The following is a 14,439-nucleotide window of genomic DNA, read 5'->3' on the forward strand; positions in this document are numbered from 1 at the left end:
CCCCCCCCCCCCCTCCTCCGCCCCTTCTTCCCACCCTCATTCCACCCCATGTCCTCTCGAGCATGAAAAAATAAATTAATTTGGCAAACCTTCCTCTAAAACCCAATGAAGTGACAAAAAAAATGATGAAGCAACCTCAAGAATGTTGTACCAAACCGGAACGAGGACCGAAAAACAACATTGAAACAACACAATGAGAAAACACTAGTGCCAAATGAGAAAAAAAAAATCTGCTTAGTCATTCTTAGTTTAGAGAGAGAGTGGACAAGGAAGGGGATGATTGGTTGGGTAAGCAAGAGGAAAGGGAGGGACTAAGGGAGGAGGGGAGGGGAGAGATAGAGGGTTGGAAAGAAAAAGAGAGTAAGTTTTATTTTTAATGAACTCTCAAGTCACCTTAAAAAGTAATATCAAGTACATTATGTTTTGTCAATCGGCCTTAAAAGTAATATAATATCAATGGCGGTGCTTGAGGTTTCATCTCTTTCAGCGTCCAAGGGATCTCACAAACAAGTGTCTTTGGTCTATTAAACCTTTAAGCACTCATTCTCAAAAGGCATCGTTTAGTTGCTTACTCTTGCCTCCTCGTGGTCTTCCTTCCCCTCTTTACACTTGGGTTTAGATATCACAAAAAAGGTAAAGTCTTATACTTGGCTTTTCATAAATGAGAGAATTAACATTTGATGTTCTCCAAAGATCTACCTTAATGTTTAGACCACGATGATGCATTTTCTTTAACAAGAAACAACTTCTCATTGATATAATGAAAAGGATTAAAAATTCTAGGGATACAAACTCCCAAAGGAAGTGAAAAAAAAATAATTAAAAACATTTAAGACAACCATATAGAGAACAACCATAAACAAGAACATTTTATAGACTCAACAAAACACACCCCTATGAAAAAAGAAAAAAAGACTATTATTGACTTTTGTCACAATTTTTGAGAAACTTAAGAAACCTGGGGAGTGCCATCCAAATATGTGGTTATAGCTTTTTCTTTGTACTTCTTAGAAATGGCGGAACAAGGAGCTTAAGACATTCTTTGAAGATTCCCATTGCAAATATTTGGGTGAGGATTGCCCCAATACTCGATTATCATGGTATGACGAGGAAGCAATCCCACATCCTCCTTTCATGACAAAGAACTTTTACTTTAGCAAGCTAAATTTCTTACCTTTCTTAATCCAATTGACTTGAAAGAAATTGGAGAGTCCATAGAGCATAGAGAGTCGACAAAAGAAAGCTTGAAATTAAATGCATCTAATGTACGTCGGCCCTTCCTTTGTCAATGCTACCAAGTTCTTACAAAATGATATACCTTTGTGTACCATTTAAAATGTATCTCCTTAATCGAGGACTGCTAAACCCACTTAATAAATATTATACCATATAACCCCATAAATCACTCAACAAAACATTCCACTAAAATCAAGATATGTTAATTAAACAATTTAAGATTTTTAATAAAAATAAATGATTTTCAAAAGGGGTGGATAGAAATTGAAATACCACTAGCCAATTTTAGAAAACAAGCACTACCCAAAATTCAGGTCCTTTATGTTAATTCAAAAAATATACTCTTCATACAGTCAGCAATGTTCACCATGATTCATAATTTTCCTTAAAAAAAAAGAGAACTCATTGTGACTTTTTCAAGTATTATTGCAAATGCAACGCCTTGGAAATGAACAATTGCCAAACACATCACAAAGCTGGGTGAAATTTAAGCTTTGTGGAAGAAGCTCATATCTCCAATGTTAGCCTATCCACCATCCGAGTTAACCAAAACTTTTATCTAGTATAAATGGTCTCCTTACCATCCCAAGTGCAAAAACTCTCCAACTTTCCAGCCCAAAAATAAGTGTCACATAAGATCCCACTTTCCAGACTCATCAACTGGTATAAACATAATGAAAACCCCATTCTCCAAGACAAACATAAAAACAGAAACATGCCTATGTATTCTTGTAAGCATGCATTGAAATTTTCCAATAATCTATCAGCATATATCATATATGCGTCCATTCACTTGGGATTCTGAAACCTAAGCCCAGCAAACTTGAAACGTCTCATGCAACAATCTATCTACAGCCATGGAGGCGAAGGTATGTTTCTGCCAAAACTTACTAACATTTGTCTTTCGGAGTCGAGATTATGGTATAGGCACTACGTATCAGAAAGAAGATGAACAACAATTCAAGAGAAATCTTCGTCAATTTAAAAAATAAAAACAATATTGGAAGATCAAACCTTGACAAAACTAGAATATTAAAATGAAAAAAAGTAGACGAGAAACTGACTGCCATGATTATAACGACAGCATGGCCCCTAAAACTAACATGGCCTCAGAAAAATAACGAAGGATTAACAGAGAGCTTCGGAATACCTGTAAACGTAGCCTCCCAAGATTCCGTCGGCGACGATTAGGGCAACGAGAGCCGGGACGAGAAAAAATTAATCGGCGGTCTCAAATGAGGGTACGTAGATGTATTTATAGAGCCCTCGAGATATTTGTACCGTACTCCTGGCGGGTTGTGAAACGGCCGGTTTTTCCCGCGTTTTGTTTCCGACGTTCCTTCGCCAACATTTAATTTAATATTTTTCTTTGTTGCAAAATTTATATATATATATATATATATATATAAGAAAACCACATCCACGCCAGTCAAGTCTTTTATTTCATTGAACACGAAAGACTCGATCGACCCGCCCCTAAAACGTAAACTCATTCACCACTCCAACTCAGTTTCACAATTCTATTGTCTTGGTTAGTTTCGAGTCTTTTAGGGAATTCTCTTGTACTTCCGTACGATTTCACACTATGTTGCGGGTAGAGGAGAGAGCGGCCTATTTTCGTTATCTTCTCCGCCCAGGATGATAAAGTGGTGCCTCCAAGAATATGTAAGCGAGCTCTAAGATCACATCATTGGAATAAAATCCCGTATATAATTTTAAAAAATTATGTTTCAAAACCAAAATTATTAAACATTCGATGAAAACATCAATGATGACCTAAAAGAACGTGGTAATGACTAAAATGTTTGTTTAGATTAAGTTTGATTAAACAACATTCAAACACATTCATTTTTTCGTTCAACGTTCTAATAGTTTTCTTTCGTAATTTAGAATTTAGTCCAATAATAAGTTTAGGAGTTTAAATCCTATTAAAATGGTTTTTAGTTCCGTTTTTATCATATTTGTTTTATTTCAAAGCAAAAAATCAAGACCACCGAAATATTTTTTATTTGGCGATATATGATTACAACAACCATTGTTACGATACCATATAGACTTTACAACATCGAGTTGAGCACTATATATATAAGAAATAGAATGCCTTCAGTTCTATCTAACAGCCTGCTAGAGACGAGTTCACGAGCGGAAGGAGTTTCGCTCGATTGATTATTGGAAACAAACATACATATATTGGAAATAAAGGCTCCTGTTCATCAGACCCTGCAAAATAATCCAAAGGAAGAAAGGTTCTTAGGCTACTAAAGGAGAAGCGGGCGTCCCTACCCCGCCCCGTGGACATTAGTAGAGTAAAATTTAGAGCTTACTCGGTAAATTCGATGTTGATTTTTCCAGCGTCGGGATTGGCGATGGAGGAGAAAGCTTCCCGGGAGAGGTCAATGGTGGCTTGGCAGCCAGGAGATGGGCAGAGGTCAACGACCTTGACAGTGACAGTGTTGCCTGTGCATGGCTGTGGAACGCCCAAGTTTGTTGGGCCAGTGCATGTCACTCTGTACATTCTCCCACAGGCTGCGCCATTGTTGTATATGCCTTCGCTGGCTGCTGCTATCATTGTCCCCTGCTCCTCGAACCCGTAGCATGCAGACGCTACACATATGAACCAAACAAAGCATGACAATACAAAACTATTGGGATTAACGTAGAGAAAGGATATGTTTAGATACTCACGGACGTAAGGGGGCGTATAGAATGTTGCTGTGCCTGTGTCTGCATGAGCATAAGCGAGTATCAACACCAAACTCACAGCCAACCCCACGACCTTCATTGCTGCTGCTTCCATTTGATATCTCACTTCTAAACCTTATACTCTATTTGCTTATGAATCAAAACTCATAATCTCCTCCCAATTTATACAAGTCTTTGCAGTTCTAACACGGTGTGTTATGTGGAAATTTATGGTCTCGTTTCAATTAATACGCAATTAAAGGAATATTAATTCTTAATTATAGGAAAAGTCAACAAATTTTGATTTAATTTGAGTTAGATTGATTATCACGTAGTTGAAGTTGACTTGGTTTGGATTTGGTCCACGAAGTCTCTCTCTACTGTGGCCTTTTGTTAATTAATTTCTTTAATGTTTCCTTCTAATAAGGTGTGGAATTTTTTAGAACAGATAATACAATAAGCTATCTGGATGGCTACGTATGCAAAACAATTGCCCTTATTGGCTCTTGAGAAATTAGTATTCAATCTTTTCCATTATTTTTAGTCAAATTGGATGCAAGTGATTAGAAATTATTTATCAACACAACAACTGAACCGTTGAGAACGCTTTATGTGAGATCCCACATCAATTGGAGAGAGGATTGAGTGCCAGCAAGGACGCTGGACTTCGAAGGAGGTGGATTGTGAGTTCCCATGACGATTGAACAGGGGAATGAAGCATTCCTTATAAGGGTATGGAAACCTCTACCTAGCAGCCATGTTTACCTTGAGGAAAATCTCGAAAGGGAAAGCCTAGAGAGAACCATATCTGTTAGCGGTAGGCTTGAATTGTTACAAATAGTATTAGAGCCAGACTGTGAGAGGTGTGTCAGTGAGGACGCTATGCTCCAAAGGGGATGGACACCGAGCGGTGTGCCAGTGAGGACGCTAAGCCCCAAAGGGGGTAGACACTGGGCGATGTGTCAGCAAGGATGTTAAGCCCCAAAGGGAGGTGGACACCAGGTGGTGTGTCAGTGAGGACGTTGAGTCTCGAAGCAGGGTGGACACCGGATGGTATGTCAGCAAGAACCCTAAGCCCCGAAGGGAGGTGGACACCAGGCGGTGTGTCAATAAGGATGCTAAGCCCCGAAAAGAGGTAAATACAAGGCGGTGTGCCAGCAAGTACGTTGATCCCTGAAGGGGGGTGGACACCCGGCGGTGTGCCAGCGAGAACGCTAAGCCCCGAAAGGGTTAGACACCGAATGGTGTGTCAATGAAGACGTTGAGTCCCAAAGAGGTGGTGAGATCCCACCGCCTCAAACGGCTTTCGACTTCATGTCTTAGAAGTATTTGAACCACATTGAACACAAAATTTACTCTTAAAAAAAGAAATTTGAATAAGTTAAAAATTTATTGAATTAACCAAGGACCGAAAGGCTATTAACCATAAAGTGGAAAGTTTATAGACCATTTTGAATGGGTAAGAATTTAAAGTGAAGATGCCAAGCTTTGAAACCCATAAGAGCTGTCTAGTTAGAGACGTTTGAATGAGGCCAGGCTTGCTCATAACGCTATCCGCCAAGTCGGTATTAAATGAGCATTGCCAGCCTATACGCCTCACAATTTGGATATTCAATTTCATTTTAGTTGGTACCCCATATTTCTTCACCCACATTTACCCAATCTGTCTCAAACCATAAATGCACTGTCCAATTCCTCCTTTTTCCTGTTTTAGTTTCATAAATTTACTCCTTCAATGGGACCCCATCTCCAAAAATATGTATAAGAAATAAGAAGAAGGATATGAACAGCTACCCCCACCTTAAGCTTTGATTCTAAGTTTGTTGCCATTATGGAAAAATCAATTCCTAACCATAATCCAACAGGTGATTAATTGGGACTTCTTTGTCTTGTGGTGAAGAAATTCATTGCTTCTAATCTTCTTAAGTGGGCCTATGCTGTTTGGTTGGATTCGTATTGATTAGGCAGTCAAAATCACTCACTCACTAACAGTCAACAAAGCTTGCACAAAATTATGGCCTTATAACCAAAGATATTTCTTTCTCACTATGGACAACAATTCTGTTTTGAGTTCTCTGTGAAGACAGTGGTGGATTTTGTTTTTGTTTCCAGGAATTCACAGGTATGGGAAGTACAGAAATCAAATCACCTCAGGAGATGGTTGAAATGCCTGCAAGATTGGACGAGCAGAGGAAGAAGCTTGGGATGTTTTTCGTTGAATCCGACGATCGGAGGACGGCGTTCGGGCGTGGTTACACTGGAGGAACGACTCCGGTTAATATCCGTGGGAAACCGATTGCTGATCTTTCAAAGACTGGCGGCTGGATAGCAGCCTTCTTCATTTTTGGTAAGCAGCTGCAAAACATCCTTGTTGTTGTTGTGCTTGTTGTGCTTGTTGTGCTTGTTGTTAGTACTTGGAGTTGAAACTTGTGTTGATTTTGTTTACAAGGGAATGAAATGGCAGAGAGAATGGCTTACTTTGGGCTGTCAGTGAACATGGTAGCCTTTATGTTCTATGTGATGCATATGCCATTTACAACTTCATCAGACGCAGTTAACAATTTCCTTGGGATCTCACAAGCATCCTCTGTTCTTGGCGGTTTCATCGCCGATGCATATCTCGGTCGTTATTGGACGATTGCGATCTTTACTACAATCTATCTCGGGGTACGATTTGATCTTACTATAAGCTCCTCCTATGAATTCAAAGCTGATGATGATATTGAAGAAATGGTTGATTTGAACTAAATGCAGGGCTTAATAGGAATAACTCTATGTGCCACAATTAGTGCATTTGTACCAAACCAGGAGATATGTAATGAGTTATCACTGCTTCTTGGCAAATGTGAGCCAGCCAAGGCATGGCAAATGACTTACCTTTACACAGTCCTTTACTTGACAGGCTTTGGGGCTGCAGGTATTAGGCCATGTGTGTCTTCTTTTGGGGCTGATCAGTTTGATGAGAAAAGCAAAGACTACAAGTCTCATTTGGATCGCTTTTTCAACTTCTTCTACCTTTCTGTCACCACTGGAGCCATTGTGGCCTTCACTGCTGTTGTTTACATTCAAATCAAGCATGGATGGGGAGCTGCTTTTGGCTCCCTAGCCATCGCCATGGGCTTCTCAAACGTCGTCTTCTTTCTCGGTACTCCTTTGTATCGACATCGGTTGCCAGGAGGTAGCCCTCTCACAAGGGTTGCTCAAGTCCTTGTGGCTGCATTCAAGAAGAGAAACGCCTCGTTTTCTAGCAGCGAGATGGTTGGCTTGTACGAGGTCGCTGGCAAGCATTCCGCTATCAAAGGCAGCGGAAAGATCCTTCACACAAATGATTTCAGGTTTGTCGAATTAGAGTAAGAGAGCGTATTAGTATTTTAGGCACGTTAAGTTTTTGAGTTTAGCGGTGATTTACGCAGGTGTTTAGACAAGGCAGCACTCGAGTTAAAGGATGATGGAGGTAATCCAAGCCCATGGAGGCTTTGCACAGTGACTCAAGTGGAGGAAGTGAAGATTCTTTTGAAGCTGATTCCAATACCAGCCTGCACAATCATTCTCAATTTAGTGCTAACAGAATATCTCACTCTTTCAGTGCAACAAGCATACACCTTGAACACTCACATAGGCCGTCTTAAGCTCCCTGTCACATGCATGCCAGTCTTCCCTGGCCTCAGCATATTCCTCATACTTTCTCTCTACTACTCGGTATTCGTTCCGCTCTCTCGGCGCATCACCGGCCACCCGCATGGCGCTTCTCAACTCCAGAGGGTCGGCATCGGTCTAGCAATCTCGATAATCTCGGTCGCTTGGGCCGGGGTGTTCGAGAGATACCGAAGGAACTACGCAATAAAAAATGGATATGAGGCCAGTTTTTTGACCCCTATGCCCAACTTGAGTGCCTACTGGCTGCTCATTCAGTATTGTCTCATTGGCATAGCAGAAGTGTTTTGCATTGTTGGTTTGCTTGAGTTCTTATATGAGGAAGCCCCGGACGCCATGAAGAGCATTGGATCGTCCTACGCCGCTCTCGCGGGCGGGTTGGGTTGCTTCGCGGCGTCGTTGTTAAACAGTATTATCAAATCCGTCACGGGGAACACAAAGGAAGGAACTCCATCATGGCTTTCTCAAAATATCAACAAGGGACAATTCGATTACTTCTATTGGCTTCTCACAGTCATGAGTATCATCAACTTCTGCATTTTTCTGTACTCAGCTCATAGGTACAAATACAGGAAAGATCATGAGGTTGGAGAAGGAATCATGGAAAATGGAAGGCATGGTACGATGTAAGATCCAACCCCGACTTAGTTGGTTAGTTTTAGAGTTGATTTTTAATTGTGTCATTCCATACAAGAAAAATTCGAGTTTTTAAGTTATCAATCTCTCATTTCTCGATTGATTTTTTATCCCGTTATTTCAATCTACACGATCAACTAAATATAAAAATATCACTTTATCCGTATATGAATAAATAGTGACACCTAATTGTCACATTCATCTTAAACACATGAAATTCTAATCTTTAAAACAAAGAGATTATAAATTGAATGCTGTGATTCTTTTATCATTCTATTTACCAACCAAAGGCAGTTGGCAATTATGATGCAACTAAATGCTCATCAGTTGACTACACGTTACCTTTATTTATTTATTATTTTTTTCAAGTTGCTGTAGAGAACTTGAATGGTAGTTGGGTTTCTTTCAACTTTAATGCCTATTTTCTTTTGTTTTAAACAGCTCATAGCTTGGAGATTTAGAATGCGACATTCAAGATACTTATTACATAGGAGAAAGTGATCTTTTGGGTTGGGATTGCCACAAACTTTCGGAGGGGAAGGTCAATAATTCCTATCTTCCCTATTCTGTATCGTTTTGAGGTAGTTCCGTAAACAAAATCATCAAAGAGTATGTCCAAAATAAACGATATCCTATCATCATAGAATTTTGAGGTAGTTTCATATACAAAAGCATCAAAGAGTATGTCCAAAATAAACGATATCCTATCATCATGGAGTTTTGAGGTAGTTCCGTAAACAAAATCATCAAAGAGTATATCCAAAATAAACAATACCCTATCATCATGGAACTTTAAGGTAGTTCCGTAAACAAAATCATCAAAGAGTATATCTAAAATAAACAATATTCTACTATCATGGAAATATTATAGCCATACCATAGCCATACCTTTAAATTAGTTGTATAAGTAAATTTCATATTGATTAAAGGAGTAGTAATTCTTGAAGACATTGCCATGTAATACTGTGGGTCAGTCTTCATATGTAGAACAAGTGTGGTTCAAAGAGAGGATTGCTAAGGGTGCGAAAAGGAGTGGTCGGTACTGTATAATCCACAATCTGATCCACGGTGGAGCCCTATGTCAAATAGATGGTATACTCCAAAGAAAATGAGGAAACTCAGTAAAGTTATAGAGCTAAACAATTGGAATCAATATAATTATATTTTTGAAGAGAGGCTTGATTGTATTTTGTTCGAGGGAAGAATTGTTGAAATTGCGACCCAAGTTTCAACAACACCAACTCAACCAAGTAAATTGAAACTTTGTCATCAAAATATGTGAAAACTACACAAGTTTTACCACTACGAAGGCATATACTGTACATTGAAATTGGATGAACCAGCCCCGTTAACCTCATTTGAACATCTCTTGCATACTGTTGGAGGACGAGTTACTCAGAATCATTACGTGTGGCGTTATTTCAAAATAAAAGTAATAAAACAAAGACAAAGAGTGCCTTCCCTTCTTTAACAACAGCTACAGTCACACAAATTGCAAGATTATGGTCACTATTCCTTGAAAAATGTAGGCTCATCTCATCCTAGAACTAACCATAAAGGAAATCTCGCCTTCCGGCTTCCAGAAAGGAAAAAAGGAATTGAATAATGTGTGCTGGGCGAAAAGATTCTGAATGGAAATAAACAAGTAGACAAAAGGCATCGTGTGTGTTATACTTGAAACAAAATTCAGTGTGTCCCATGGTGATAAAGATCAGTTAATGACTGGAAGTACAGGTGATAAATTGACAGGCTCTAGTAGCGCTTCATGTCAAAATTTCTCGACATAATACACATGGCCAGATTCTATTCTCTAGTACATTGTTATCTTATAGCATGCTCAATCAAAATCGAAACTTGTGTTGCTGTGCCGACAAATGTAACAGATACCATTGATTCGTGGAGGAGGTTAGACAATTGGGAATATTCTTAAATCACTACCCTCCTATAGACAGAAAGAAAGAAAAACAAAGCGTTAAGGACTACTTATTAAAGCAATACTAAATACCAGAAGCAGCAAAGACCGGAGGAACAAACCTTAATTGCACCGCTTGTTTGAAAATTTGCACCGCATAATCTACAGAATACAGTCTTCTGTCTAAATATACTTCAATCCTGACACATACTGTTGTCTGGAGATTACATATTGGGCCAAGGAATAAATAATTCCTAAAATCCCCAATATTCTAACCTTAAGCACATCTGTCATGATGGCAGATGGTAGATTAAGGGGCACTGTTAGCAGTGGCGTTGAATCCGTATGCTTTGTGAAGCTCCATACAAATCTGTTAAAAAGGATCTGACTCGGGAATGTAAGAACAAGGAGAGCTAAGTTTTTAACCGCAAATATCCAATCTGGCCCACCGATATCCAGACCCCATCCAGCATTTCCATGCCAAACATCTTCTCCTATGTTGTACATCGCAGTGAGGACCAAGTATGCTGATATCACTGCTGTAACGGGGAAATACCTTTGCTTGTCCCCAAATCCGGCAACGAAATCTGAGTCCTGGTTCAAAAGCAGCAAGATCGGAGCCAGAAAAAATATAGCATAGTTTGAACCACCTGTGAGATTGACATTCAAAATTAAGCATATAGCAAAACACATCACTGTAGCAACATTTCCAACCGCTGGCATCCATGCTCCTTCTGCTGTCATTCGCTTGATGGTGAATGTCGACAATGAAGAAGCCCGTCGTTGTTGCATAAATCTAGTTCTCGTGTTAAGACTACCAATGCCACTTTCACCGGATTTTGTGTGTCTAATTCCGCCCCTTTCAGAAGTTTTCTCTCGCACGAGAGATGCAAGTTCAAACTTTATTTCCAGTGCAATTAGCATAAAGATTGCTGCATAAAGGCCAAGCAGCGACGTCCTTGCTCCTTCAACAGCTAATAGTGTTGAGATCATCTGCTCTTCCTCTCCCATATCTCTAACACTGTCATCTCCTAAGATGCTTTTTAACCTTACTTGCCCTTCCAAAAGGTATGTCACAGGGAACAGAGCAACAAGCAACGCAAACACCCAAGGTAAGAGCCTTGTACTTGAAGCAGATGGAAAATGAGCAAAGATCACAAACACCGAAGCACAAACCATGGTGACAACTATAAGGATGTGCAGGGCAGCTGCCTGAAGGAAGTACTCGGCAGATATGTAAATGCCAAGTGCAATACCCATAGCTATAGAGTATAATACTCTAAACTCAGTAATATATTTAATTGGCAATACGGATGTAATAGCTGCAAGAGTGAGCAGAATTGCTAAAATAAGCAGCCAAGATGGCCAGGTAGGTTTTGAGGCAACAAAGCCGTAGATGGAAATATCATCAGAAGACTGACGAGCTGCTCTAATAAGATCAGAACGGTATGTCCAAGACAAGGGAATTGGTGGCTGCATCATGATAAATAGCAAACCAGTTGCCACAACTAGCACTAAGCATCTCTTCGCTGACTGCAAAAAGGAAATAGAGAAGGGTAATTAATTCGCACAAGCGTATTGACTCTTGAAGATAAATAAATGGGAAAAACAGATCAAGCAAAAAATAATTGATAAGGTTTTTTTTCCTAATAAAAAGAAACTGTCTACTCCAATATGCATCTTCAGAGAGTTTTGAAGAAACGCAGCAAATGGTTTACGCAAATAGCAAAGTGCCACAAAAATTATTGTTGTTGAATTAACTAGTGAAACTTTGAAGAACGTTGTTGTTAACCTCATACCCAGTAATGACAGACTTCCAAGAGCAAGTTCAGTAGATAATTATTTAATTGATCAACGTTCTTCATAACGGAAAAGTAATACACATCTGAACAGATGGTGCATCAAACTGAGTCATTGTATAGACATTTGAATAATAAAGTTCACGTTGAGAACTTACAAAGAAGACAGAGAAGACAGTATTGAATAAATAAGAAATAAATACCAGGACATGAGGAAAGTGGAGAGCGACTATAGGTATGCAAGCCAACCCTGCCACAAAAATACAGCACCCTAAAAGCAAACCATCTGATGGGGGCCTCCCGTTGAACCATTGAAGAGCTTCAAATATCGTTTCACGGAAAAACCACACTGATAGAGCAACCACGCCAGCATGTGCATAACCTTGCCAAGCCTTCATTTTGGAGGCTGTTCTTGATTTATCCCTGTAAGATCCCAAGTGAAAGTTGAAGTCTCAATAGTATCAAGGTTAACGGAAACTAGAACAAAGCTAATAAGAATAAGTTTGTTATAATTACTTGTAAAGGAGCAATGGGGGTGAAACTGCTAGTAGGAGAATAGCAGACACCCATACAACAGACTTGGAAGTAATAAACAGCATTGCCAGCTTTGAAGCATACAGGCAACTGAGAACCCAAACAGTTTTTGGTCCAATTCTGTTATCAACAGAGAGTCTACGTACCAGGACCAAGCCTACAAATGTTGTCACAATAACCATATAGCTTGGGAAAATCACATCATCCTCAAGGCCATAATAATATATGCTGGAGTAACTTAGAAAACGATTCTCAATGTTACATAGTAATAAAGCATGGCCAATCAAACAGGCTTCGGTCAAAAACTGAACTTTCGACGGTAATATGGCTAGACCAGGAACAGCCAAGGCAAGCACCGCATCAGCCACAATGAGTTTGCAGAAAGACTTGAGGGACATTCCAGCCAGCCAAATATTTAGATCCCAGTAATTATGCATCACAAACCACATGAACATTAAGCTCCCAAGGAAGACAAAAGCAAAGTAAGATGACAAACTCTTCCTTGTAAAGAACCGAGCCAGATAAAAACCAGCCACAGATGGCAGTGGAAGGAACTGCAAGATAATAAACAACAAAGAAGCAATGTGTGTCAAATAATCACAATCTGCAGAAAGGACGATATTATTGCCCCATGTTCACATGTCCTAATTCCTACAAAAAGAAGAAAAGAAAAAAAAAACTTGAATGCAAGTTAATATGAACCTCTTTCCCTGAGCATATAGACAACAGAATAGAAGTTTTGCACATTGCCAAAAAAAAAAAAAAAGATTCCAAAGCCCCTGCCATAGAATAAGGAGCAAAGCATAAATTTGGCATTCAAATATCAAGTGCAAGGATAAACAATGGAGAAAACTCCTTGGCCATGTTCCAATGGTTCGAGGAACTCCCAAGAAGATTAAAGAATTAATTATCCACAAAAAATAAAATATCCACAATTCTATAATATTATGAACTTCAAAGCAGTCAACGACCAACATATTCATTCTTGGGAGGATGCCTGAGCTGACTGGGCCTCATTCTCCTCCCTATTCCTCGACATCTATGCTTCTTCATCTAAGAATGGGCTTCCATAGCAACGTCTAGGACTGTTGAGTGCCAAGTTTGGGATTTGGGGTGAGAAGAAAACTTTTTGACAGAGAGCTAATCAGTAGTGATATGTTTACTAAGAAGTTTGATTTGGTCCAATTAAAAGAGAGTCAATACATAATATTTTGGCACTTAGAGAATAGAGGTACATTCTCATCTAATTTGATTTCTGCGCATGATACACTTACTAAGTCTAACTCCATTTGAGAACCCCCTTGGCCAACCGTATTTGAAAATTCAAAATCCATAATAAAGTTAAGGCATCTCTTTGGTTGCTCTCCTATAGAAGTCTCAATACTACCTTCAAACTACGGGGCAAATTTTCTCACTTGGCCTAGCACCCTCCGGTTGCTACTTTTGTAGGACAGGTGGTGAATCCATAGATCACGTTTTTCTTCATTGCACTTTGTCTTTTAAGGATTTCTCCCTTCTCTTTAATGAAATTGATTTGTTGGTATGTGTACCTAATCAGGTGGACGCTTTGCTTTTGAAGATTCTTGAAAGCATAAGATTCTAAGGCAAGGCTAAGTTACTTCAGAACTGACGATTAGAACTCGCCTCTTAACCTAGTGGAAAGAGAGGAATCACAAGATTTTTAAGACAAGATGTTTCTGGAGGAATTCCTTTGTAACCGTGCACAACATACTTCGTCGTTGGTGTACTAACATTAAAATATTTATTTAAAAAAATCCCCCCATTTCTTTACTTTTTTATAAAATAAAAAATCCTTTTTGGGGATAAGAAACTGAGACTATATTGAAGAAAGATACGATGACCAAAAAGACCAAAGGGTTACAAAAAGGAGGCCTAATTGGTCATGGTACGTACAGGGTTATAATTACAAAAAAAAAAAAAAAAAAAAAAAAAAAAAAAAAAAAAAAAAAAAAAAAAAAAAAAAAA

General features: G+C 39.1%; 4 protein-coding genes across 6 annotated transcripts in view; 1 reads left to right on the forward strand and 3 right to left on the reverse strand.

Moving 5' to 3' along the window:
- The window catches only part of LOC111439166, an 8,929-nt gene extending 6,339 nt beyond the window's left edge, over positions 1-2,590 (reverse strand). The window contains exon 1 of one of the 2 annotated variants that reach the window (XM_023076929.1): positions 2,387-2,590. The gene's annotated coding sequence lies outside the window, so the exon portion shown is untranslated. The remainder of the gene's footprint in view (positions 1-2,386) is intronic. The other variant, XM_023076928.1, reaches the window with a different exon arrangement.
- Positions 2,591-3,216: 626 nt separating this feature from the next.
- Positions 3,217-4,075, reverse strand: LOC111439189 (EG45-like domain containing protein). 2 transcript variants are annotated; one of them, XM_023076956.1, is made up of 3 exons: positions 3,922-4,075; positions 3,561-3,840; positions 3,217-3,456 (listed from the first exon to the last, which is right to left on the reverse strand). In XM_023076956.1, the coding sequence occupies exons 1-3, from the start codon at positions 4,031-4,033 to the stop codon at positions 3,450-3,452; spliced, it is 399 nt and encodes a 132-aa protein (XP_022932724.1). In that variant the 5' UTR covers positions 4,034-4,075; the 3' UTR covers positions 3,217-3,449. The 2 variants fall into 2 exon arrangements, with proteins under 2 accessions (XP_022932724.1, XP_022932725.1); XM_023076957.1 differs by lacking the exon at positions 3,217-3,456 and having other exon boundaries at positions 3,557-3,840.
- A 1,787-nt stretch (positions 4,076-5,862) lies between these two features.
- Positions 5,863-8,308, forward strand: LOC111439221 (protein NRT1/ PTR FAMILY 6.1). Its single transcript, XM_023077005.1, has 4 exons — positions 5,863-6,265; positions 6,368-6,585; positions 6,673-7,253; positions 7,332-8,308. The coding sequence occupies exons 1-4, from the start codon at positions 6,043-6,045 to the stop codon at positions 8,200-8,202; spliced, it is 1,893 nt and encodes a 630-aa protein (XP_022932773.1). The 5' UTR covers positions 5,863-6,042; the 3' UTR covers positions 8,203-8,308.
- A 1,530-nt stretch (positions 8,309-9,838) lies between these two features.
- Positions 9,839-14,439, reverse strand: part of LOC111439156 — a 7,860-nt gene continuing 3,259 nt past the window's right edge. Inside the window, exons 2-5 of the mRNA XM_023076915.1 lie at positions 12,436-13,007; positions 12,123-12,342; positions 10,243-11,653; positions 9,839-10,150 (exon numbers count right to left, since the gene is read on the reverse strand). Coding sequence (XP_022932683.1) covers positions 10,304-11,653; positions 12,123-12,342; positions 12,436-13,007 — 2,142 coding nt within the window. The 3' untranslated portion in view covers positions 9,839-10,150; positions 10,243-10,303. The remainder of the gene's footprint in view (positions 10,151-10,242; positions 11,654-12,122; positions 12,343-12,435; positions 13,008-14,439) is intronic.

The sequence above is a fragment of the Cucurbita moschata genome, unplaced genomic scaffold (assembly GCF_002738365.1).
Source record: "Cucurbita moschata cultivar Rifu unplaced genomic scaffold, Cmos_1.0 Cmo_Scf00086, whole genome shotgun sequence".
Lineage (NCBI taxonomy): Eukaryota > Viridiplantae > Streptophyta > Magnoliopsida > Cucurbitales > Cucurbitaceae > Cucurbita > Cucurbita moschata.